The 27431-nt window shown below is 34.8% G+C and overlaps 1 protein-coding gene across 1 annotated transcript in view; it reads right to left on the reverse strand.

Moving 5' to 3' along the window:
* OTOGL (otogelin like) overlaps nucleotides 1–27431 on the reverse strand; it is a 148810-nt gene that overhangs the window by 64170 nt on the left and 57209 nt on the right. Inside the window, exons 23-30 of the mRNA XM_019918727.3 lie at nucleotides 26843–27005; nucleotides 22612–22719; nucleotides 21727–21865; nucleotides 12338–12472; nucleotides 6881–7030; nucleotides 4414–4533; nucleotides 1678–1794; nucleotides 649–805 (exon numbers count right to left, since the gene is read on the reverse strand). Coding sequence (XP_019774286.2) covers nucleotides 649–805; nucleotides 1678–1794; nucleotides 4414–4533; nucleotides 6881–7030; nucleotides 12338–12472; nucleotides 21727–21865; nucleotides 22612–22719; nucleotides 26843–27005 — 1089 coding nt within the window. The remainder of the gene's footprint in view (nucleotides 1–648; nucleotides 806–1677; nucleotides 1795–4413; nucleotides 4534–6880; nucleotides 7031–12337; nucleotides 12473–21726; nucleotides 21866–22611; nucleotides 22720–26842; nucleotides 27006–27431) is intronic.

Below are 27431 nucleotides of genomic sequence, written 5' to 3' on the forward strand. Positions count from 1 at the left end.
TAAACTAAATAAGGATCTCACCACTTATCTGAATATATGCAAGATATGGTTTATCAATGACAAAGTGAAAGAACTCAGAACGACATCATTATTTGCGAGTTTTCTCTGAGCAAAGAGGATTCTTTAAGAGTGCTCTGTAATAATTCATTAAATTTCCTAAGATTATTTTATAGGTAGGCAAATATATCTGCCAATTTATAGATGTCCACTGAAAGTGTTAAAATCATAAGCTGTTCATCAGATGACTTACTATCTACACAAGTAAATGAAAAGTTTAGAGTCAAATCTGAACGCAAATTCAAAATGATGTTTTTAAAACTATGTCTCTTATCATTAGAACAGTGGAATTTCATAGCCATAAGAGAAATAGTCATAAACAGTATCTCTGAAAATGGTATGTAAATAATTTGTAGTTCAAATGTTACAGTCATAACAGTCTAACACAGAACAGAAAAACTTACTTCAAAGTTTCTTTTATAAATCCTTTAGCTATACTACAATTTATCTGCATTGTCAAAAGAATATAAAATTTACTCATCTTAAAGAAATTCTATTTCCATGAGTCCATGGTATCGCTTCTAAGATAAGACAATATGAATCTCTTCATAAGGTTCCCACCTAATGATGATGCCCTGAGAGGATACTCACAACAAATAGTAGATGATCTCCAGTGAACAGAAACCCCTTCCTGACAACACTTGTACGCATACGCTGCTACACTTGTGCATAAACATTCACAATCCCCACCAAGGTTACAGTTACACGTGTCTTCATGACAATTTTTGGCAAAAGAAGTAACATCAATCTGAAAATGAAGTGAAAGATAAATTAATTTCAAAAACTACTAACTACAACTGATTAAAATTCAACCTTCTAAAAGAAAACTAACTGGTAGATTTTCAAAATTTGCTATTATCAGCTTAACACTGCCACCTAGAGAGTTCTCAATATTTCAAACTTCTATTCATCCAAAGGAATTTATTAGGCAAATGTAAGATCAAAGAACTAGCAACACAGGTAACGGGACTAACAAATATAACTTCAACATCTGCAATACAACAGATAAATATCTGTAGAAGCTCATTGTTTCTTTACTGGCATATTCGCATGGCATTAAAAGAATGTTCTACTTACAAATGTACTTTTGCTTAGCTTTTAATAATATCTTAAACTATTTTTACAACTTCTATTGGAACCTAAAATTATTATGTTGGAAAGACATTTTAAAAGTTAAATTTCTAAATAAATTACATTCAATCTTGGGATGTGCTTCTAAAACCATTTTAAATGTGTCACTAATAATACTTTTAAACTATACTTTGGGTTAAGGAGAAGAATGCCCATTTGGTAGTGTCATCTGAAGAAAAACCAGCATTTATGGCTTTGATCAGTCATTTATGGCTTTGATGATGGACGTAAAAATGTTTCATAAACTGAAATAGATCATTAACAAGCATTATATACGCTGTTAAATAAGATGGAGTCAGGAAGAATGTAAATCAACTAAATGTGTCAGTGCCACAGAAAAACAAACTCCCAAATTTGTCTTCCTAACAAGGGTTAGGTAGTATACCTGAAAAGCCAATGCGTAGCTAAATTATTTGTCCTGTTCATCTCAATATTATAAATACAGCAGTACTTGTTTAAATTGGAAAGTTTAGTAAAGCATTCATTTACCACATTGCGACAAGGAGCAAAAACATCACTGTACAAAATGGAGCATTCTTTCTTGGCATAAGGAAATTTGTTTTGATGTGCCTCACAGGGTTTAAATAATTCAGTTGGGGTTTCACACTGCGGAAAAAGAGAAAAGAATGTTTTTAAGGGGTGATTTCTGAAGCTGAAACCAGAGTAACCTAATCTGACTTCATCCACCACAATCATACCTAATATATTCACATTCTTCTGGACAGACTTTACCTAAAGCACCTGTGCTCGGCCAGCTCAGTGTTAATAGTATATATTATCTTTGAAAGCAACTAAATTTACTATTAAAATCATGAAAATATTAGAGAGTGAAGGTAAATCTTTTTTAAACTGTCAAGTGCAGCATTACATGACTAAAAAAATTGCCTAAGCAAATTATTCTCTTTCCTTTAATTTTCACGTCCTTCATTTCTGTCACAAGCCATCCTCTGAGGAGTTGCATACACTCAAGTGTCTACAGGCTCACCTCCCACATACTAAACAATTCGGTCTCTGCCTCTTCTAATCCACCTCCCTGAAACTGGCCTGGAGAAGGCCATCATTGATATCGTTACTAAAAATAAAGGCAACTTTTCCATCTTCATCTCACTTGCCCTTTCGCTGTCTTTGATTCTGTTTCATACTTTACCCTTCTTACATGTCTCTCATGTGTTTCCGGTGGCACCACTAGGGTTTCCTCCTAGTTCATTTGCTGCCACTCTTCATCCTCCTTCCACCTCCCTTCTCTGCAAGACTTGACCTTCAAATCTCTATTTTTTTCATTCTATACACTTCTCATGCCTTCAGCAACCTGAATATGATAGTAACTACCAAATCCATATTTCCAGCCCATATCTCTTTTCTGAGATCTCAAAAATTGGGACATTTCCACATAAATATCTGTCACTTCTCTCTCAACACATTCTAAAATGTACTTATCTTACACCATTGTCCTGTCCCCACTGTCCCCTACCACCCACCTTCCTCTGTGCCCTGTCTCCTGGAAGAGCACCAGTGTCTATGCAATAAGCCAGGAAGATGGGAGGCATTCCTGAATTCTCCAAATTCATCTTTCCTTATACAGTCCTTTCAACAGATGCTGATGTTTCAGATGTCTCTCAGACTTAGATAGTTTTCTAAATCTTCACTGATTTAACATTTCTTAGCTGGATTATAAGAGCCTAACTAATTTAGGGCCTTCGAGTCTAGATCCTAGCACACATATTTTGCAGCTTCATATTTTGCATTCCAGCCATTCCCTACTTCAAACCTTCCACCACAGCCATATTGAACTTCTTAAAATTCCTGTTAGGCACCATACTCACTCCAGTCTTCCTGACACGTTCTAAAGGGATGCTCCCTCCTTTGCTGCTGCACTCTTTCCCATCATCTTCACTTGTATAGCTCTTATGAGTCTTGTAGGAGTCAGCTCAATGGCACCTTCTTGGGGAACCTTCCTTTGACCATCACGAACTCCATGCTGTATACATCTCTATCCAAGCACCTGTCTCATATTTCCATTGTTAAGTTTTTCTACCTCGTCTGCTAAACTAGACTCTAAATTCCTAAGGGCAGTGGCTATGTTTTAATAATATTATGTGTTCATATATCCTGGAAAACATTAAGTGCTAAATAGAACTTACTGAATGAATTTTTTTTTATTTTCAGCTTTGTCCATTAGGTATTAATGAGTCTAAAATTCTTTGATGAGTCCAAATATTTAAGTATTATTATAAATTAGATATTCCTTAATTCATTTTATATTTTAAAAAATAAAATCTTTATACTTTCCAATGTAGACCACTATGAAATATACTGCTTAAATTTTACTAAATTGGATGAATGTTTAACCCCAATCCCCTTTTATTTTTATAAAAAGATTTAGATATATTAGTAAATTAGACAAAATAGTAAGGCAACTAACCAAACAGTAACCAACCAGGAAATTGTAGTTGCAGACACTACTTTCAGTTAGAAAAAAAAATAGGTTAAAAAAAAAAGTAGAAGAAAAGAGTAGAACAAATTTCCAGTTTGACTGTTTTCTGAGTTCAGCATTTCTCAGATTGTGTCCCATAGAAAACTATTTCCTTGATAACTAATACACAAAAATGTAAGTTCTGTGTCAGTAAGTTCGGGAATCCCTTCAAACACATCCCTCCCTTAGAGGAATATAACGCCTCAAGAAATCCTTCAAAAAAGAAATATGCCTGACTTAATTTATTTTAACGGCTCCCAAAGGTAAGTTGGCCACAAATCCACTCCCTACCCCTCCCCATCCCACATCCAGCCATGTCTGGAGAGCAAATGTTAAGAAATACTGCCTTCATTTATCCATTACCTTGAGTTGACAAAAGATACATCATTAGAAATACAAATAAAGAGAATTTTGCAGTGAAAGGAAAAGCATGAGATTAGAAGATGTGAATTCGAAAGTCACTCCTGCGGCTTTCTGGATATATAATATTAGACAAGTCATTTAACCTTCCTGAGTCTCAATTTCTTCATCTATAATATGGAGTCAACACCCTTTACATTATAAGACTGTCACAGGATTACATGAGAAATTAAATGTGAAAGTAGTTTGAGTTTGTCAACTATGAATTACTGCACAAATATTACATAAAATAGTATTACCTAAATAAATTTTTCTGCAAGGATAAAATGTTTTAGTGGATAAATACAACAAAAAATATTTGTTTAGTTCTAAAATACATATATTCCACTTACCTGTCCTAATGCCCAACTATCTCCAAATACCTGGGCATTTCTCACTTCTAAGTTATTGGATGTGGTCATATCATTTGAAGTACATTTGTCAAAGTTTCCACATAATCCTGATAATTTGCCCTAAAGTAAAAGAAAATTATCATGAAATATTCTATATTCATTTTAACATTTAAGAACTAATATTCACTGAAATTTTCAAGAGATTTAAAATAGACATTTTAAGAATTTCCACAATAATCATTTTAAAAATGTTTCAAGAAGGTGGAATTTCATGTCTATTTAATTATATTTAACAGTTATTTTAGATTCTCAAAAATGTTTTTCCATACCCCAAAGTTTATCTATTCACACTTACCATTGTATTAGTATTGATATAACTAATAATATAAGTAACTTGGAAAAGTATAATACAAACACTACAGTATTTGTACAAGTATAATACAAACATTACAGTATATGTCTGAGTGTGTATATACAAATATGTGTATATATATACATATTCTGTGTATATTTACATTTTAATGATGAAAGATCCACTTCCTATTATGTTTAAGGTTTTCTAAGACTATAAATGTTGAAACCATAGAAATAATTTATCTTTCTTTAGGTCGTACTTTGAAAAGCCAAAACACTCAAAGCATAACTTTTAAAGAAAACGTTAACTTTATATTCATATACCATGCCACCATGAGACACAATAAATGAAATCCACATCTTACCTAATTTTTATAAAGTTTGTTATGGGTTATGCAGTGGTTACTGCAAGTGCCATATGGATTATCCACATCAACAATGTCCACTGCATTTTCTCAAATAATGTGAAAAACTTTTCTCTTGGGGAGGGAGGTGGATTAAGAGTACAGGGAAGAACGAGATTCCAAAAGCAATGAAAATCCTCCTTAAGCTTTGAAATTAAACAAACTGACCTCTCCCCTCATGTACTGAAGAATGGAATGCAGCCCTTTGTTAATGGTAAAGTTGGCTGCCCATGCCTCCAGCAAAGCTGACAATAACCTTGGGATTGCAACTGCCAAGGCCACTGCTTACCATGGTGCCTCTGCTCTCAGAAGCCGCAATACCTATTCAAAGACAGTGGCCTCTTCTGCTACTGCTCACCCCAAAATTTAAGGCAGCAGTAAAAGTAAGGGAAGATGTAGAAGAATAAATGGTTAATTTGTTTTCAAAAAAGTAAGGAAGGGAGGATACATGGTAGACAATGGCAGAAAACATAGCTGAAGAAGTATGGCAATGACTAAACTACTTCATCTTCATCAAAGAAATGCAAGATGCCAGCAAACACCTAGGAATAGATTTGGGGGCTTTATTTTGCTTAGGGCTGAAAGAAAATGACTTCAATATACAATCATATCTTAAGTTTATAACATTTTAAAATATTTTAAAATATGTATATTTTCTAGTTTTATAAGAATTTGTTATTACTATCCCCATTTTTCCCTAACCTGCCACAGATTATATCCATGAGTCTCAATTTCAATTTCAGATAAAGTGGATTTTTAAAACTATATCAACGTTTCAAAAACAACCCTAACATATAAATTTTAAATGTTTAATAAAATTTTAAATATCTAAAATAATAAAAATATTTAATAATATCTAGTACAATATTTAACAGTAAACAATAGTTAAAACAATGTAAAATATAAATTGACAAAAATTGTAAACAACCCAGATTGAATCTTCAACCATTAATGGATAATACAAACTAATACATCCATACAACAGAGTACCACTTAGCAGTGTATAGGAACAAACAATTAATTCATTCAACAATATGGATGAATCTTGAATGTATTTTGCCAAGTCAAAGAAGCCAGACCCAAAAGGCTATAGATTGCATGATTTCATTTCTACTGTATCCAGAAAAGGCAAAACTATGCAGATGGAAAATAGATCAATGGTTGCCAAGGGTGAGGGGTTGGAAGTAGGAGTTGACAACAAAGAGGCAACATGTGAGAAATCTGGGAATTGATGGATCTGTTCTATCTAGAACTGTGGTGGTGGATACACAACTCCATGCATTTGTTAAAATCCATAGAACTGCAGACCACAAAAGTAAATTATTTTACATTTTTTTTAGAATTTTACTGTATGTAAACTTAAAAAAAATATCCAGAATATGGAGGAAAAGATGGAATGCAAACTGTAATAAATGAATCTAACTCTACTACAAACATATCAAATAACCATGCTGCAGGGAATGGGAAAAAAAGAACCTGACCTAAGTAACTTTGAAAAACTGGATACTGTAAGGTTGAAGTAAAAAAGAACTGTATACAGCACTTGGTAAAGTTATTCTTCTCTGGGGTCTGAGTTAGTAATTCTGAAAATATAACTTATTTCTTAAAGGAAAACATCAATCATTTGATTTCTGTAAAACATCAAAAGGTAAATGTAATTTCATTTTTTGCATCTCATTTGGATTGACCTACCAAATAGGCTGACTTACCCTCCACTGTGGTCCAACTTTGATATGGATGGTTGTCTTTTTATCCCAAAGAATAGTGATGTCTTTCTCTGGAAAGTATACTACTATGTAGTACCCTGCCTTCCAAAGCTGGTATGTTGGCTTACTTTCCAGAAAAAAACCTGATCGTTTCTTAAAAAAAAAAAAAAAAGAAAAGAAAAAGCATAATAAAGAAAAAAATGAATTTCTTGTTTTCTCACCAAAATGTAAACATTAATTATATCCATCAATAATTATCTACGTACTAGTGTTTCTGCTTAGCCCTGTCTTTCCTGAATTTTGTAGTGAAAGACAGAACAAGTGCCTAAAATAGGAAAATCATAAAATTGGTAACAAGATACACACTGGTGGATAGGCTCAACATGGATAAATGAGCAAAGGGAAAAAGGTATTTCAGTTATAGAGAAGAGCACAAACAAGGCGTGGACATAGAGTACATTAGGGGGATATACCTGCTGACCCAGAAATTTTATATTGATGGTGAATAAATATGATTGAGTACTAAAAATGTATGACTTTACCTGAATAATTGAAAAACAAAAGCACAAAGTGTGTGTGTGTGTGTGTGTGTGTGTGTGTGTGTGTGTGTGTGTGTCTATAGAGAGAAAGAGGTGTTAAGGAGGACAGGGAGATGAATTTCCATAAAAGGAACTTAGGAAGGCTCTTTGCAAGAGGTGGAACATATATACTGATATGTAAGAAGCCATGATAGGAAGATATAAAGGGCTGGAGAAGAGAATGAGGAAGAAATCATCCCAAGAGAAGGGAATCAGTTTGAACAAAGGCTCAGGGGCAGGAAGTTTAAGATTGTTCAGTACTAAGGAGAGCACCAGAGAGCTACAGCATGGATTCCATGACAAGCATAGTCTGAGACCCTTTGCCATCAAGTTACCCATCACAATCAATGGCTGTTATTCCATGTGCAAAATGTCCTCGATAAAGGCTTTTGAATAGTAAAATGACAGACCATGTTTGTATATTAAAATAATGTGTGTGCTAGAAAGGATAATAGGGAGAAACTAGAGACGGAACCCACTGGGAAAATTTAGAGTACCTTTAACCTAAAGTGAGAATATGCAATGTTCTTTATGGGCAAGGGCTATACCCTATAAAAGATTATGCTGAATCTGACATTGAAATTAAGTCACATAAAAACTTTAAAAATACATGGTTAAATCAAAGTAAATAAAACAAATTTAACCAGAAGCAAAATAAAAATTGTGAAGGAGATATGAATTCCTTTGGTTATTTTTCTCCCCCAAGTAAGAACAAAAGCATAGCTTGGAAACACTGTACTATAGTGTACCATTTTATAAATATTTCATAGGGCAAATTAAATAAACTCAGTCACATCCATAAGGAGTTTTCAGTCTCCTAGATCAAGGTCATACTTATAAGCGCTCGGTATATTGTATAGGACAGTATGAATTGTTAATGGACTCTACCTAACCTCATTTCCTTCTACTTCCAAGCGCCAAGTTGGAGTTATAGGGCAATGCCCTCAGTACCTGTGAGGGTCTGCACTCAACCTGGAAGTACCCTGTGTCGAAGTGAGCAAGGCATTAAATGATAAAGAAAAAACACCATGGCAGGTAAAGAAAGACTAAAAAACAAAGGAAAAAAATGTTCCCTGTTTGATCAAGGGCTCTACATTTTCATTTTTCACTAGGTCCATAATATGTGTAGCCTGCCAGGCCCCCATATCACCCTCTGCCATAGAACCTATTTTTACCATTTTGATTACACTTTTCAGGACCTTTCTATTATCTGATTTGTCTTTGGCATTATTATCTGTCTTCCCCCCTACATGAACGTTAGCTCCCAGAAGGATGCACTTTGTCAAGTTCATGGCAGTATCTGCAGCTTCTAGATCAAGGATAACATATATTTTTAACGCCTTCCTGCACTGGCCTGTTCTTAGTTCTCAGCTTCCAGCCTGAACAGCAATAATCAAAGTAAGTAAGTGAAATGTTTGTAGCTTATAGCTCCTTTTCAATCCATGAAATACCTTCTTCATGTATTTTCCTATTAAACTTCCCTCAGACTGGTTGACATATCACTGGAACATAAAATAAATTTTTGGATAAGATTATTGGACTTCCTTCAGGTTGGTTTTGTATTAGTTACCCTGATGTAAAAGCACATCCTCTCTATTTGCCTGTAGAGCTAAATCCTTCATTTTTATTAGACAAGGCAGTTTGCTACAAGAGGACAATGGTCAAAAGGAGATGGTGTACTCCTTACTTTTCAGATTAGGAAGTAAAGATGTTTCTCCTTATAAGGTTGAGGTATTATGAATTGGACCTGCACTTCAGGGGAGAATTACTGCGCTTTAAATAAACTCTAGTGATGTTAGAAAAGTAAGTTATAAAAAGCAGAGAATTAAAACTTTTAAAATACAGCTTCAACTCATAAAATGTTTATATGCTACATATTTGATAAAATTAGAGTGGTACATTTATTGAAAAAAAATAACAGGTTTTTTTCCCTCCCCTGAATGAGCAATCCATCTGCCATAAAACAAATGGTACTTATTTTCAATTTTGATGCTCAAGAAAAAATATTAGCCAGAGATTTGTTAGGGTCAAACTATCTTCATGATTTTTCTTCATCTTACTTTATACTTCACAACTTATATGAAGGAGATTCATCAGCACCTGCATTCAGGTGAAAATTGGAAGATGAACATTACACAGAACTGCAATTACCACTTCAAAAATGAGTCAAACAGTCTTTATAAAAGCATTTACTATTTTCAGTTTTTCTTTTTTTAACACATCCTTTCTCTTAGAGAGAACCTTCACCTATAAATGAATATCCAGCTGATGGCTACACCAAACTGCAGTAATTACTTCAAAAAGATGTTAGCACGACTTGTACAAACACTGTTTTGCTCAAATCTTGATTGCTGCCTGGTTGGTCTCAACATTTCTTACTGAGACATGAGCTAAGATCTAGGGCACCGATTCTCAAACTTTAGTGTGCAGAATTTGGGGAAACCATTGAAATATTGATTGTCATCAACTTCAGCCATTCTAATTCCTGAGGTGGAATCCAGGAACCAGCTCTTATAATAAATATTCTAGATGATTCTAATGCAGAAGTTTTGCAAACCAAACTGAGAAACGCTAGTCTAAAAACTCAAAAATAGGCCACTTTATAAAGGCCATATGTCACATCATGTCACTTAATTCCAAAATTTCTTCCTTGTAGAGTAAGTTCAAATATTATATTACACAGCCTCCTTGTCTACTGCCCTTGTCCCCAAGCTTCCTGCATGAAAGTCAATCTGGACGCTCCTCCCTGAATCTCTTTGCCTCACCCTCCCTCCACTATCCCCATCCACATCAACCAAACTAAACTGCTTGCAGTTCTCCAAACGTGCCATTTTATCTTTGAACTCTGCTCCTTTCAACATGACTGTTCCTCTGTACTGATTGCCTTTCTACTCTCTCTCTTCACCTGCCTAATACCTACTCATCCCTTAAGACTCAGTTCAAATCATTTCCCCCAAAGCATGTCTTCTGAGCCTTCAAAAATAAGGAGGGTGAAGGAGAGGAGGAGAGCCATTTCCCGAAATTCATTCTTTCATTTAATCCTCATGTGAATTTAGGAAGTAGATTCCATAATCATCCCAAATTTACAAATGGGAAAGCTGCAGCTTGGAGGGGTTAAATAAAGTTGCCCAAAGTGACACAGTTAGCAGGTGACAGAACAGAGGTTCTAAGTGAGTACTAACTGACACCAGTCTATGCTCTTCACAACTACCCTGAACATCCCAGGTTGGTTTAGGTCTTCTTCTTAGGGATTCTCCTGATTTCCTAAACACACTCCTACCATAGCACACCACACTGCACAGCCTCATTTACTTGAAACGTGTCCCTCACCTCAGTATAAGTTCCTTAAAAGCAAGCACAGTGAGTGTCTTTTCACTGTTGTAGTCCCAATAATTAATACATAACTTTGTACAAAGTAGATATTATGAATAAATGATTGAATGAATGAATTTTATTCATTCTTTCAAACTGCACAGGCTCCAAGTTTACAAGAATAAACAAATAAGACAGCGGTCTCAATTCTCACAGAACTCACAGACAAATAGAAAAGACACAGACCACCACGCAGGGGTCCCCAACCCCCGGGCTTTGGACTGGTACCGGTCTGTGGCCTCTTAGGAACCAGCCCACACAGCAGGAGGTGAGCAGTGGGCGAGAGAGAGAAGCTTCATCTGTATTTACAGCCGCTCTCCATCACTTGCATTATCACCTGAGCTCCACCTCCTGTCAGATCAGCGGCAGCATTAGATTCTCATAGAAGCGTGAGCCCTACTATGAACTGCGCATGTGAGAGATCTAGGTTGCCCGCTCCTTATGAGAATCTAATGCCTGATGATCTGAGGTGGAGCTGAGGCAGTGATGCTAGCGCTGGGGAGTGGCTGCAAATACAGATTATCATTAGCAGAGAGGTTTGACTGTGCGGAGACTATAATAAATCAACTGCTTGCAGACTCATATCAAAACCCTAACAGTGAGTGGCAAGTGAAAACAAGCTCAGGACTCCCACTGATTCTGCATTATGGCGAGTTGTATAATTATTTCATTATATATTACAATGTAATAATAATAGAAATAAAGTGCACAATAAATGTAATGCACTTGAATCATCCCTAAACCATCCCCCAACCCCCCGGTCCATGGAAAAATTGTCCAGTCCCTGGTGCCAAAACCAGTGCCTGGTGCCAAAAAGGTTGGGAACCACTGCCACCACACAAGTAATTTCACTAAAGTGTGATGCATGTCCTGACAGGGAGCTTGAGGGCAAGAGGAGGAACTCCTTGAAGGAGATAAGATGAGACTTATCACATAAGAATAAGTTAAAAGGAAAGGCTGATCCAGGTAGGAGCAATGACATTCATGAAGAACCAGAGGTGAGAGAAAGAATATAGAGCATTTGAAGAACTGATAAAAGCTCCAACTTCTGGAACATGGTCTTGAAGCAGAAAGCGATGAGAGGTACAGCAGGAGAGGCAGCAATGGCCAGATTGGTGAGGCCATGTAAGGGCAATGGGAGGTCACTTGAAAGTTTTGAAGCACTAAGGTGTCAGGAGATTACATTTCCATTTTAGGAAAACCACTCTGGCTGCACTGTGGCAGGATGGATCAGAGGGGAAAAACTAAGACAGGAGGCCAGGTGTCTAGCTTGGAGAATGTTGAAGTACTCCAGGTAACAGGTGACAAGGAAAGAATCAGCAAATGGAGAAGTGGAGTATAAACAAAAGAGACAAATCAAGTAGGATTTACTGAAGCTACATAAAATGACAAAGAAAAAAATTCAAACCTAGTAACCACTTATAAAGAAAAGTACCCCCACAATGTTTCTATTTTATTTTCAGTATCCTCAGGACAAGTTAAAATGATTTACAAGAAATAATTCACTAACCTGTTTGTAAGGAGTATCATGCAGGTAAATGTCAGTGTCCCCAACTGAAATCAAAACACTTTTAGAACAAACAATATCGTTGTCAAAGCATTTCTTGTTCTGGCTAATGACAGATATATCTGAATCATCTGTACTCTGAAATGTCAAAAATATTATATTAATACAAATGTATATTATATATAACTTTTACTTATTTTTCATTAACAAATCTTAAAGAAGTCCAAGATTTACAATGAATTGTATTGAAATTGAAATACAACTTACCTCTAAAATAAAAATCATTTTGATCTAATAATGTGAAGAATTTAATAAAAGTATACCAAGATAGCTCAATCTTTAAACATTTATCTATAATAGCTCCTGTTAAAATGTTTTTCCAACAAGGATTTTTTTCCATTTTATTATTACAGCTCAAATTTATCAACCAGTTTCTTCTTATCAAATACCCAACAAGACATGTCATGTAGGGGAATTTTAAAAGAAATATTTTCATTTTAGACAACATCTTTTGTTTTATTTTAAGCCAGTTTTCTGGCTAAATAATTATTTGCCTACAAGATAAAATTGCAATAAATATAAAACTTTGACACTGTATTAGTAAATAAAATGATGCATATCATTTGAGGGCTTCCTTCCAACTTTACATGCATTGTCTCATTTAATTCTTATGATAATTCTTGAATTATGTATTATCTCCATTTTACAGATCAAGAAACAGAGGTTAAGAAGGATTAAATGAATGTCCAAAGTCACTTAGCTAAATAAGGGCAGAGACAGAGTTCAAAACCCTCTTTTTTAATGCCACTTGCAGAGCAATTAGGAAGAGTGTAGTAACGGTTGAGGAGAAAATTCAGTTGTAGGTTATAGGAAATCCTTAGTTCCAGAGACTATTATTTAGTCCCACACACTCTCAATCTAACCTTTTCACCAGTTACCTCACCCTCACCTTCCTTCAGCCACTCCTCTCTCCATCCACTGAGAACTCTCTCTCTGGAAACAGGGTTTTTAACTTTTATTCCAGTTTAATAGATGGGCTTCAATAGTTCTACAGACTCTGGAATTTCATTGTAAAATGCTGTTTTTGAGTATCTGTATTTTTCTAGGAAGAAAGTCTATGATTTTCATCAAATTTTTGAAGTGGTCCTTTTCACCCCCAAAGTTAAAGCCACACTGCCCTGAGTCCTTCCACTACCTAGTGGAAGGTGGGAATTTCATCAAAAGGAAGGAAAGGGACAATTCTCTTTGAACTCAAATTCCAATTTTCAAAGGCTCACATACATTTCCTGAATCCTTTTCATTTTTAGATATATGGGGCAGTGTTTATTTTCAAAGTGAGAAGAGTCCTTAAATGTTTGGAAATCATATAGGTCTTGATGTAAATTCTCCATACTTAGTTTTTATACCACCAACAATATGAACACTAGCTCAATATAATTCTTGGTTTGGCCAAATTCTTCCTGTCTTATTAGTAATCACTATAACACAGTGCCTAGAGGATAGGTTTTCAATGAATGCTGTTGACAGAGTAATTAATTTGTTCCCCTGTGACCCAATTTTCCTTACTTCATAGGAACTGAGAGCTTTTTCTTCTTCTTAAACAATTGTTTTCCAAAGCATTGCCTAAACTTTGAAAAGGAGAATAATAAGGGTCATCAAGATGATTACGGCATTGTATTACTCAAAAAATAATGCCACACTTTTCTGCCTTTATGAACAATTTTCAAAGAAGAAATATATATATAATTCAGGGTTTTGTTTTCCTCTTCCTCTTGGAAAGAGTTATTTAGATTAAGGGATGTGAAAAGCTGGCTGAAAGGATTCCTATTGCCATTACATTTCTATTACTATTAATTAAAGTGCCTCAATGTTAGCTTTAGTCTTTATATTAATTCAGAAATGCCAAGAAATATTCTATATTGTATAGTCTGCCTGGTAATGTCATGTTCAGAAATGCCAAGAAATATTCTATATTGTATCGTCTGCCTGGTAATATCATGTTATGCTGACAGTAACTTGAAACTATCAAGTCCTAAGAGTCACATTTCTCCAATTTCCGTTTCTAATATATATTTCAAGTTAATATTAGGTTTGGAGATAATGCTACAGAGTTGCTAAGCAACACAGTAAGTAACACAAAGCTAGAGGAAAAAGGTCAACAGCAATGTGCCACATAGATTCCTCAAACCCTTTATGCTCAGGTACTGAAAACACTGATAGAGAATATTCTCCCAAGTGATTCCAAAACATAAAATGTCAGCACCTCTCAAGGTAGTATATTATTTTACTTGCTATGTCAGTCTAAGACCTGTCATAGTCCCAGCCCCTTTTAACAGTAACTATCCCACAGAAAGTCCCTGCTGATACAGTAGCCTCAGGCAGCCATGGTTTATGTTCCACAGCTGACTGGCCCCAAAGCAGCACATTCTTTGATGGGCCAAGGGACTTTTTAATGCAGGCAAAAAAAAAAAGACAACTCTAGACAATTAGATTATCTCCCACATTTGAACCAAAAGGAATGGAATGTAAACAAAAGATGGTATACTTATCATTTTTTAAAAGAAATGCTTATTATCTCAACTCTATAATGTATCTTGGGCTTTAATTTGTTCCTTAATTTTACCATTTCCTTTTTCACTTACTTTTATTCCCTTAACATACATTTAAATTCTTATTAGTTAATTCCATCATCTCTTTCATAACTTCTGGAAGGCAGAAAATATTTTTATTTTATGGAGAGTAAATTTTATTCAGAGTGAAATCTTCATCTAATTTTTACATGTTACTTCTTTCTTTCCTTCTTTCTTCTCTCTCTTTCTTTTTTTCCTGAAGTGCCACATCGTTGTATAATTACTATGCCATTAATTTGCATTTTACTCTTATTTGACAGAGAAAGCTCTATCTGGCTCTATCTAGATCTTTACATTTGCCTAAATAGGGTGTAATGATTTCCTTTGACTTCTTTTCCTCTCTGTTTTCACTTCCTGTGGATGGATGGACAGATGGATGGATGGATGGATAAATACATACCTACGTACATACATAAATGCATACAGGGTTTATCCTTCAAGATATTATGAGATTACAAGCAACTAAGAGTTTTATAGAGGAGACAGGCATGAAAATATGGAACTTGTGAGTCCCAGTGTTCTAAGAAACTCCTGGAGAAAGAAGCCACCAGAGGAGACTGAGGAGTGGTCAAAGACCAGCAGAAGCAGTAGAATTACCTCAGAGAAGACAAAGCAAGAACCACTTCAAAAGAGGAAGATAAAAATTTTAAAGGTTTAATTGGATTTTGCATAGGTCATCATTAACTTTTACAGTGGCAATTTTATATGAATTTTGTGATTTGGTGATTAATAACTCTCCACCACCAGCCTAAGTCTCAAAGGACCCTAAACTGATATCTATGTTTGCACATTCTGTACCTCCACTTCTCAGTATAGGGCCTGACACATAGAAATCACACAAGAAATATTGACATGAAAAATGATGATATGATACAAGGTATAAAAATTTGAGAGCGATGAAATTAGAAGGGTTTTCAGAGACTTAAGGAGAGCACCAAACATTTGAGCTATCAACTGAACAGAATGTTGAAAAACCTAATCTAGAACAAGTTACAGGAAGAAACCTAGCAGTGACAGGGGCCTGTCATAGATAATGGAAGTAGAGTTTGGCTCTGAAATCCAGGAGTTGGAATACTAAATTTCCCACTTTTGCTGAAAACATCCAGTGTCCTCTCTTTCTTTGAGCTTATAGCAAGTCAAGTGGCTGTTTGGTTTCTAAACTCTTTTTACTCTTAAAAAAGTCTTACCTCAGGAAATACAATTATGAACTTTGTCCTAGATTTGCTTCAACACACTTAAAAAATAATGTGCTATATTCCTTGTGCTATTTAAAGTATAGCATAAACAGCCTCCAAAATGAATAAAATATCAGAGAACTTGAATTTTTAAAGTTCTTTTTTTTTTTTTTTTTTTTTTTTTTTTTGCGGTACGCGTGCCTCTCACTGCTGGGGCCTCTCCCGTTGCGGAGCACAGGCTCCGGACGCACAGGCCCAGCGGCCATGGCACACGGGCCCAGCTGCTCCGCGGCATGTGGGATTCTCCCGGACCGGGGCACGAACCCGCGTCCCCTGCATCGGCAGGTGGACTCTCAACCAATGCGCCACCAGGGAAGCTCGAATTTTTAAAGTTTGATAAACATCAACAAAGATAGGGTAAGTATTCGCTGGAATCAGATTACATTTAAAACTCCACAACCCAGGGACTTCCCTGGTGGTCCAGTGGTTAAGATTTTGCCTTTCAATGCAGAGGGTGCAGGTTTGATCCCTAGTCAGGGAGCTAAGACCACACATGCCTTGTGGACAAAAAAAAACATAAAACATAAGCAATATTGTAACAAATTCAGTGAAGACTTCAAAAATGGTCCACATTAAAAAACAAAAAAGCTCCACAATCCAGAGATTAAAAAGAAAAAAAAAAAAACTTTACAATTCCTTCAATATGTCAGAGTCAAGTAACATTATACTTTCAAGATAAAGCTGAGTAAGTATTAATTTTTTAAAGTCCCATGAATTTGATTACTAGATCCTTCACAGGGCCCAAAAAAATAAATGATAAGTTTTACCAGATAAAAATGCGTTACAAATGACAAAGTCTGGAATTTGTAATCAAGACAGGGAGGAAAGAGAGCTGCTTGACAAGGAAGAAGGAATTAAATATGATATTCACAGAAGTGATTCTTGTCTATGAAAAAGCAGCAAGTAAATGAATGGTGCTGGCAGCCATTCTATCCTTCTCAAAGGAAATGCTGACTCTTAAAAAATAAATTAATTAATTAAAATTGCAGCAGAAAATCTCCAAGTGTTGAGAAATTTACTATCTAGAATGATAATATTTCAAAACCATGACTATTAGGTTTCATTGGTTAATCACTAATTTGTCTTTGGTATGAAATAATTACTCCATGGTCGAATAAAATATTTCTTGGCTAATCAAGTATATGTTGGTCATGCTGGAGAGGGTGTGGAGAAAAGGGAACCCTCTTGCACTGTTGGTGGGAATATAAATTGATACAGCCACTATAGAGAACAGTATGGAGTTTCCTTAAAAAACTAAAAATAGAACTACCATACAACCCAGCAATCCCACTACTGGGCATATACCCTGAGAAAACCATAATTCAAAAAGAGTCATGTACCACAACGTTCATTGCAGCTCTATTTATAATAGCAAGGACATGGAAGCAAACTAAGTGTCCATCAACAGATGAATGGATAAAGAAGATGTGGCACATATATATACAATGGAATATTACTCAGCCATAAAAAAGAAATGAAATTGAGTTATCTGTAGTGAGGTGGATGGACCTAGAGTCTGTCATACAGAGTGAAGTAAGTCAGAAAGAGAAAAACAAATACCATATGCTAACACATATATATGGAATCTAAAAAAAAAAATATGGTTCTGAAGAACCTAGGGGCAGGACAGGAATAAAGATGCAGACATAGAGAATGGACTTGAGGACACGGGGAGGGGGAAGGGTAAGCTGGGACAAAGTGAGAGAGTGGCATGGACATATATACACTACCAAATGTAAAATAGATAGCTAGTGGGAAGCAGCTGCATAGCACGGGGAGATCAGCTCCGTGCTTCATGACCACCTAGCGGGGTGGGATAGGGAGGGTGGGAGGGAGATGAAAGAGGGAGGAGATATGGGGATATATGTATATGTATAGCTGATTCACTTTGTTATACAGCAGAAACTAACACACCATTGTAAAGCAATTATACTCCAATAAAGGTGTTTAAAAAAAAAGGCATATACAATTCTAAAACTTGAAGCTTTAGACTTTTAATATTCTTTATATCTTATTTTTACCACATGAACCCTAATGACAAATCTTAACCCAGATATTTAATTAGGTACTCAAATGTTGGAATAACATTTCCTATAACATGTCTTCTCATATACAGGCTTGCATGTCTCATTAAAATCTGAGACTGAACATTATGTATGCATTTTTACAGAAGGATATAGTAGAAAATTAAAGTGATGATGGGAAATCAGGTTTATAAAATCTAAACGCCAAACCTTAAAGGCTCTTGCCTGCTAAATAAAATGGCACTGTTATATTGCAGCACCAATAAAAAAAGACTGCTACCATCATTCAGGATCAAACAGAAGAAGATATTTTCATTTTGTCAGGAATCAGAGTTGAGACAAATATTCTACTTTCTGCACAATCACTTTTCTGTACACTTGAAGCTAACACAACATTGTAAATTAACTATGCTTCAATAAAAAAAAAAAAAACCAATAATTGTTTGAAAATTCAGTGGTAAATACTATGATTTCTCTACTGCAAAGACAAATGAGAAGTTAAGGAAAAACCAGGTAGATCAAATAAGCAGTTGTTAAGAGTTCACCAAATGCCCAGCATTTTGCAAAATGACTGGGGGGAGGAAAACAGAAATGTAGGTCCTGATCCTTGTTTCAAAACTTCAGAATTTTCTTGCAAAATTCTATCTTAATAAACAGAGAAGGCGTGTTTTTGTTAACACAGTTTACATTTAATAGGCCCTAAAAATTGTTTATTAAATGAATGAAATGATAATGCATGAGCAAAGACCACTGTCACACATTGGAAAATGTTTGCAAAGACGCTGATACATGAACAAGGTTTAATATGTTTTTAGTAAATACTTGTAAATAATTTTTTCCCTACACAAAATGAAAACAAAGTTTGGCAGAATTTTTGTTTTGCTACTTAAAATGAAAGCATAAAAAGCATCATTAATTAAACTCAATGACATATCCAATGGGAACATGTCATGTTTGATACAATATTGTCAATGATACTTTGTTTTTTCTAGATGTGACAAAGTTTACTATTCAGAAGAAGAGAATTTCAAAAATAGTTAAAATTCATTTTTTAAAGAAGAAAATGCTTTACATCCTTGCTATTCAAAGAGTGGACTATGGACATGAAACATCAGGGTAGTTTATTAAAAATTGCGGAATCCAAGATACTGCTCCAAACACATAAAATCAGAGTATATATTGTAACAAGATTTCCAGGTGATGTGCATACATACTAATGTTTAAGAAGCACTGTTCTACATATTTCATGTTAAAGGCATGTATATGAGTTTATAACAAAGATTACTAATTAAGTGTAAGCTTGTGATTTCTACCCTCTAAAAAAATGGTTAAAAAACTGAGCAAGTAATTTTTTCAGCTCTTATAGTACAACCATAATTGTGTTAGCCCTTATGAGGAAGCCAAAAGCAGTATAACGCAGAGCTCTGATATAAAATGATATACAATCTAATTGAGCACACATAAAATAATCAGAATATAATGGGCTGCTTACTTTTGACATGATGACTATTAAATACAATAGGATGTGGAAGAACAGAACAGATAAATGTGAACTAGAAAAGTTATTTTGAGGGAGTAGAGGCAATCAGGTACAGGAAAGTACCCTGAGAAAAGACATAAAGGAGGGGTGGAGCTAACTGAGACCGTTGAAAGATTATCAAAGGCTCTCAAGGGAAGTTTGATTTTATGGAAGCTGGTAATTGGGAGTCAACCGTAGTTCTTAGAAAGCAATGACATAGCAATGTGAGTCTTAGAAAGATTAACAGAATGAAAAAAGTGTATTATTATAGGGATGAACTTGAGTCAGAAGAGCCTAGAAGTTGAAGGTCAGAGCTGTCCATGTCAATTTGGAACTCATCAGCTTGTAGATGAGGTTGAGATGGTAGAGAGGGATGATCATACCAAGCATTAGGAGAAAAGGGCAGAGAGCCAAGAACAGACATCCAGTTCAGTCAACATTCAGTGGACAACTATGTTCCCAGTACAATGCTCTACACTGGTAAAACAATGGTGACTAAGGTTTGGTCCTTGCCCTGAAGGAGCCAACTCAGTCATCTATGGTCTGGGACTTATGCTAAAAGAAAAGGCAACAAAGAGACAATGGAGAAACCAGAAGAGACACTGAAGGGCTCCAACAGTATAATATCTAGAAAGTCAAAGGAAGAGGGATCTTAAGGAATGTCAGAGACACCTAAATATCAAGAGAAGTAAGGATTTGGTATAAAATCAGTCTGATGCATTTTGGGAAAAAAAGTATCTGTTTATGTATTCAAATCTCTAAATTGTTATTTACTTTTCCAAGCTTCTCAATTTACAACCTAAACTTCAGGGGACAAGAAAATTCTCATGTAAAATTGTTTGCTAAATAAGCCTTGTTCTAAGAGGACAAATACTCATAGAATGTATATGTATCACTGTGCTTTTCCTATGCTCCAAATAGTATCAAAACCACACACACACACACACACACACACACACACACACTATAGGCAACACACACACACACACACAAACACACACACTATAGGCAACCCCTATAGGCAACTTGTCATCTTCTATAATTATCTCACTGCCAAATCCATTCCCAGGGATTTATTCTTTAAGAAACTTAAAATTGTTCATAAAGAAGGCTAAAAATAGCACTGAAAGGGAAACTCAGTGGTTTCCATTGAGGCTATAGATTTTACTGTTTGTTTTTTATTTAATATAACTAATACAAAATGGGAATATGTCTACTTTCTTGACATATGCTTAAAGAACAGGATCATACATGAAGCTCTAAAAACATAAAAGCCTTACCCAGAAAAAAACACAAATTCAAGATAATCACGTTACCTTGCTGGAGAAAAAGATGTTATTTTGCTTATTTTTGTGCAACTTCTTCCTAAAGCTTACATTTTTCATTTAGAAATTTAATTCTGGGATCAATGATATCTAAATAAAATTTAGGGTTACAGAAAATCCGAATGCATTAAAGATATGAGAAATTTTAAGGATTTTATCAGACATACAGAGCCCAGGGTTTACCAAAGCATACCATCAAAATAGCATGTCTAGAATTGAGAACCATGTCGTTTTGATTGCTACAACTATAAACAATACGTGGTCCAAAACATGATTTAATGTCTGATATTTGTATTCACCAAACTAAACCAATAAAAATAAAAATGGCTGACATTTATTAAGCAGTTACTAAATAGCAAGCACTCTCTGAGAGTTTTACATATATTTATTTCATTCAATCCTAAGAACTACCCCAGGAGATAGGTACAATTATTATCCTCATTTTACAAATGAGAAAACAGAGGCACAGAAAGTTTACAAATTAGTCCATTATTTATACATAATAAAACTTTACAGTGAGTCAAGGAAATTAATTTTAAATTGCTATAACTTTTAAAGGTTTTACTAATGATACATGGATTTGATATGCCATGGTCCACCATACTTGTTTTTTACATTGTATTTACATAATTGTAAGTAAAAGGAAGTCTGTGACATACCTTTATCAAAAATACCTGGCAATCACTGATATAATCATATTCCAGTCCATCAAAAGAATGATAATGACGGTCCCCATATATTGTGCACACTGCTGGGCATGGATAATATGTGCAGTTGAACATTCCTCGTCGACAAACACTATTAGAAAATAATACAAACACTGTTACCTTTCTAAGAAACCTGGCTCTAATTAGTATTTTTCAAGCAGCATAAATATTGGAAGGTTTGTATTCAAAAGCATTCACTGAGCCAATAGCCCTTATAAATATGGCCAATTCGTTCTGATAACATTTTATTACAATGATAGATAAGGCATATATTTACCACTTTGTCTAAATAAATTATCAGACATCACAGCCAATCCTGGAAATTGTGCCTGGGTCACACAGAAAACAGGTGATGGAATGAAAAATTAAACATACGCCTGCTGGTGGCTAAAAGACCACAATGCCATCTCATCTACTGGAGTCCATTTAAATACCTTAGACAGGACTTGTTCATGAACTTAGAATTTTTATCCACATTTCAAGGAAACTGTATTTCAATTTTATTTTATGGCTTATTTCCAAACAGAAAACTTCCCATCAAATGTGACCTTCTCTTTGGAACACTTACCACTTTCTTATAAACTTGAGATATGTTTTTCCTATTAAATTTTCAAATTGTCATAGTTCATTTTTTTCTCCTGGGTTGAACAAATAGGAGTAAAAATAATGATCTCCCCGAAGGTAGTAGCTCCCAACCAACTCCTGAAAGCCTTTAAAATCTTATTTACTCAGACTTGGTTTGCTTTTTTGCTGAAATCAGTCACATTAAGTAAATACAAGATGACTGAAACTAATACAATTTCTTAGGAAAATTGTGAAATAAACAGATCTCATTACCAGGTATAACATGGTGTAGCAATCACTTCTCCTGAGAGGTACTCCCAATCTTTCCAGATACACGGACAGCTTTCAGGAACATAACACTTTCCTTTGTGCTCTGCCATTCTTTCAAGTGAAGAAGTAAATGCTATTTAATATAAACTACTAATTTCAGTTTTTTACAAAATCAGCAATCTTGTCATATTCAAAACCATCTATATTTGTTACAGCTGTCGTAAGAATGTTCTATCTGACCTATGGAGGGATCGAATCCAGTCTTTCTCCCCTATTCTACACACAGTACCTTTCACATCACAGAAATAAATAAATGCCAGGCAAATGACTGGATCGAATCCAGTCTTTCTCCCCTATTCTACACACAGTACCTTTCACATCTCAGAAATAAATAAATGCCAGGCAAATGACTGGATGCAAAATTTTAAACTTTCTGTTATCACTTAGTACAATAAAAGGGAGACAGAAGCCTAAATTACCAGGTAAAGTGAGATATTCTGAAAAAACAATTAAAGAGGAAGTAAGTCTCCCTTTCTTTAATATTTGCTACTTGATAGAAGAGTCTGTGAGTCTAAGAATTTTTTTATAAAATAGTGAAGTGTGAGCTGGATAACATTTTCTATTACAAGATAGAGACAGTAATCAAAAGCTTCTTTTGTTAGTGCTTAAAGTTAAAAGCCATGAGACTTTAGGTGTGTCTTGAATAAGAAACCATTATATCGAGTGTTTCACATTTTATTATTAACATATCAGGTTTTGAATGTTGGTTTCTTCAAAGCGTAATTTCCTTCATGAAAGATTACCCCATAAGAAAGTATCTTAAAATACCTCTGAATACAAAAATTAAAACAAAATCATTATTCATAATCTCAAGGAAAAATCAATTTGGGTGTATTATCAAAATATTTTGATATGAAGATAAAATAAATACATGTTATATATAATAAATATTTCAATACCCTTAATATAAATATGTACATATATTTTTCAATATTCCTAAAATCTTTTCTCAAAAATAGCTTCCATAAATAATAATAAAATGCTAATAAATAATACATACAATAATTTAAATATATAATAGTATAACTATAATATAATAAAAGAAATTAAAATAATAAATAATGGATAATAAAATAGTAATAGCAACATTCAAATCTAGCTAGTAAAAATAGATAAAATACATAGTTCTTTTCTGAACTTGCTTTAAAATGTGAGAATTCCATGTTGTCAAAATTAACATAGAAGTCAGGATTCCTTACTTCTTGCCTCTTCTCTAAAATAGAAATAATCACATATGTTCCTTTAGTGCTCTGCTTCCTCGCTCATAGTTTATCTAATGTATATGTTATCCATTTGACTTTAAGTTTCACTCCGGAAGACCATGAATATCTTGTTAATGGTTGTGTTTCAATGCCTAGCACATAGCAGACACTCAATTGTTGAGTAAAGGTGAAGAAATGAAACAATTTATATAAATGATGCATCAACTCATTCAGATTTCTTTCTTTCAGACAACAGTGCCCTAGAGTCCATAATTTCTCCCCTCAACCTTTCCAAACTTCTAGCCACTTTCCCTGAGCATTGCATCTCTCTTCTGCCTAGAAAACTAAAAGATTTTTTTCTCATCACTCAAGACTCAATTTAGTGCAATCTTTTAAGTGCAATCTTTTATGTACCACACTCCCTATATATAGCAATCTGTACAAACCTTTATTGGAGGATTTACCACAATGAACTGCAAGTAATTCATTAAACGTCTTACAGAGAAAATAAGAACAATAACAAAAACTAGTATTTTTGAGTGTTAACTATGGCCCAGCCACTGTTCCACCCACTTTAAATACATCATTAACTCATCTAATCCTAGTGACAATTCCATAAGGTAGATTCTATTGTTATCTTATATATATTTATTTTAGCACCATCATCCCTGTGTCTTAACACAATGTCCCAGATATTAGGTGCTTCATTAACATTGGCTGCTGGATTGTTTAGATAAGGGATGCCTCACGGAAATGAACCACAATTCTTTTTTTTTTCAATTCTCATTTCTAATATTATTCATATATTTAATTTTTTAATTGAAGTATAGTTAATTTATAATATTATATTAGCTTCTGGTGTACAGCATAGTGATTCAGTATTTTTACAGATTATACTCCATTAAATGTTGTAAGCACAATTCTTAAATAACCAGGCAAATTAGTGGTTTTAAATGGTTACACTGATGACTGATGAGTTTTTCATAACTAATCAAAACTGGAAGAAGGAAGAAGAGAGCTGTAAATCACTGTGAATTGTCTGCTTTAAGCAGGTTTGGGAAGTGGAGTTAATAATAAAATAAACATTTACTGAGCACCTACCATATGACTAGTGTGCTGCATATACTCAACCATCTATGAAGTAGATAGTATTACACCCATTTTAAAAAGATAAAGTTGAGACTCCAAGTGGTTAAGATTTGTCCCGAGGTACTTTACCTAATAAGAAAAAGGGCCAACATTTTAACCCATTTCTATATGACTCTTTCCATTTCTTTAATCCACAATGATTTCTGAGCTAAGGTATGTGGTCCATTTGTAGTCGATGAACTGCTGGCACTATAAGGAGCCCCATGAAAACAAGTGACACCAGGCTTATTGTCCTAAAATAAGTCAGCCAAGGTCATGTGGAAGTCAGTACAAATCATACTACCAAAAACAACTTTATAATAGAAAGTTCCATGTAACAAAATTATTTCCAAACAGTGAGAGGCCTCTTAGTCAATTCCAACTATACTTATTTCAATAAAATAAGAGAAGGTGGGAGGAAATTACTTTAAGTTTTTGTAATAAAATTTGACCAGTAAATTAATAAATCACTGTTGAACTAAAAGTCAAAGGTGACAGCAAATAGATTATTTTTTTAAATAATAGCATCAAGCACATGAAACAAAATTAGGATGTAGATTTATTCAATCAGCCATGCATCCCTGAGTCATAATCAAATCAAACAAATCAAGCAATGTTGTAGGGTTCAGTTATTTTACTATAATAAAGGTTTTATTTCCCTTGTCCTTTTTAACTAAAATGTCTTCCTTGCTCAGCTGCTGTATGACCTGATTTCTACCTGCATTTATTTTCCCAGGCAAGGCCTTGTTCTTTCACACTCCTTCTATGTCCTTTCTTTCTAAAGAGATTGATACAGTCCCATTACTTGGCTCTTCAGCCTATTCCAGATGGGGACCATTTAGACAAATGTGACTCTCCTGGGAAACAGACCACAAAACCTCTCTCTTCTTTGCTCCCGGTTTATATGAATAGAGCCCAGGAATCGCTTTGTGTGAGTACGTTCATCGAGAAAGAATGGGTGACCTCTTTGCCTTAGGTGGCCCTCCCTCTGTGCACTGCCTCTATTCACTACCAGAAGAAGGAAGGCCAGTGAGGCCACATTCCACGTGTGCCTGCAAGGAAGCAAATAGCCACCAGATTCTGTATTTACCTTCCATGTATACTAGGCATTTCTGCTACTAAAGAAAATTTACAAAGATAAGAGTAAATTATGCTGCCATAAAATAGTGGCCCATACTTATTGAGTGTATACACACACACACACACACACACACACACACACACACACACACCCACCCCACATTTCACAATGCCTGAGAGTTTAAAGGAACTTGCAGAAAAATCACGCAGCTGATATCGGCAGGGCTGGGATTTGAAACAGGTGTGTCTGAAGCCAGAGCTCCCACTCTTAGCCACTGCCCTAAGTAGCCTCAACACACCATTTTCTGTAACATCCATTAGGTAGATCAGTTGGCGTCAATAATATAATTTAAAATCAACAATAGTAACAGCACAACAGAATATACAAAAGATATGTACTTCAAGTGTTTTGAATACAGAGTGGCTCACTATCATTTTCCCAAAATTGCAGCTGAATCAGGAGGTAAATGCCAAGTCCATCCTGAAATGAGTTCTCCCCTCGATTCACTGCATTACTTTAATTATATTGTATACATAACATATTGTGACATTATTTAGTCATGTGTTACATGTGATATGCATCTCACACATAACATACGTGATATGTTCCATGAGCACAGAAAAATAATTACAACAGTCTTCTAGTTACCAACTCAAAGTGAACCACTAGTCAGAACACAATTTTGGCTATTCCTATAAGTAATGTTTTTAAGTGCTCTTGTGTTTTCTATCAAATTCTAAACATTCAAGAAAAAGAGGCTTACCCTGGAGCACAAACACAGCCACTTATGCAGGGTGATGATGGGGCACAAGTGAAGTTCATAGCCAGGTTTGCACACGTAGTTTCACAATTTACACCACCAGCTGGTAATTCAGGGTCAGGAAACCTACAGTCGAAATACTGTTTTCCCTCGGGGCAGATGTGAACTTCAGGGACAAGGCACAGATAAAATACCCTTAACTTTGTATTTGCTCTATACATTTAATCTTATTGACATGCATTTGTCATCAAAACACAATTCACCATAGAATACAGTGCATTTAACAGTAATAACTGATCTTACTCTGTGATGTTTGGTTCATGAGCTTACAAACATTCCCTAGACAGATTTCCTTTAATCACCTAAATTTCCAAAATCTATTTTGAGTTTGAAAACTTTAGCTGCCTTCCATAAAGCAGTAACTAAACAACTAGTATATAATTTTCTGAGATCAAGAACCAGGGTATTTTGATTAATCCAAACATACATTATCAATTTTTGAGGACTGACAGTACAGTATATTTAAACTTTACAAAGTTGTATGTTTACAACAAACACATGATACTTTTAGATCTTGCTTCACCTCTGAGTC

Source organism: Tursiops truncatus, chromosome 11 (genome assembly GCF_011762595.2).
Source record: "Tursiops truncatus isolate mTurTru1 chromosome 11, mTurTru1.mat.Y, whole genome shotgun sequence".
Classification (NCBI taxonomy): domain Eukaryota; kingdom Metazoa; phylum Chordata; class Mammalia; order Artiodactyla; family Delphinidae; genus Tursiops; species Tursiops truncatus.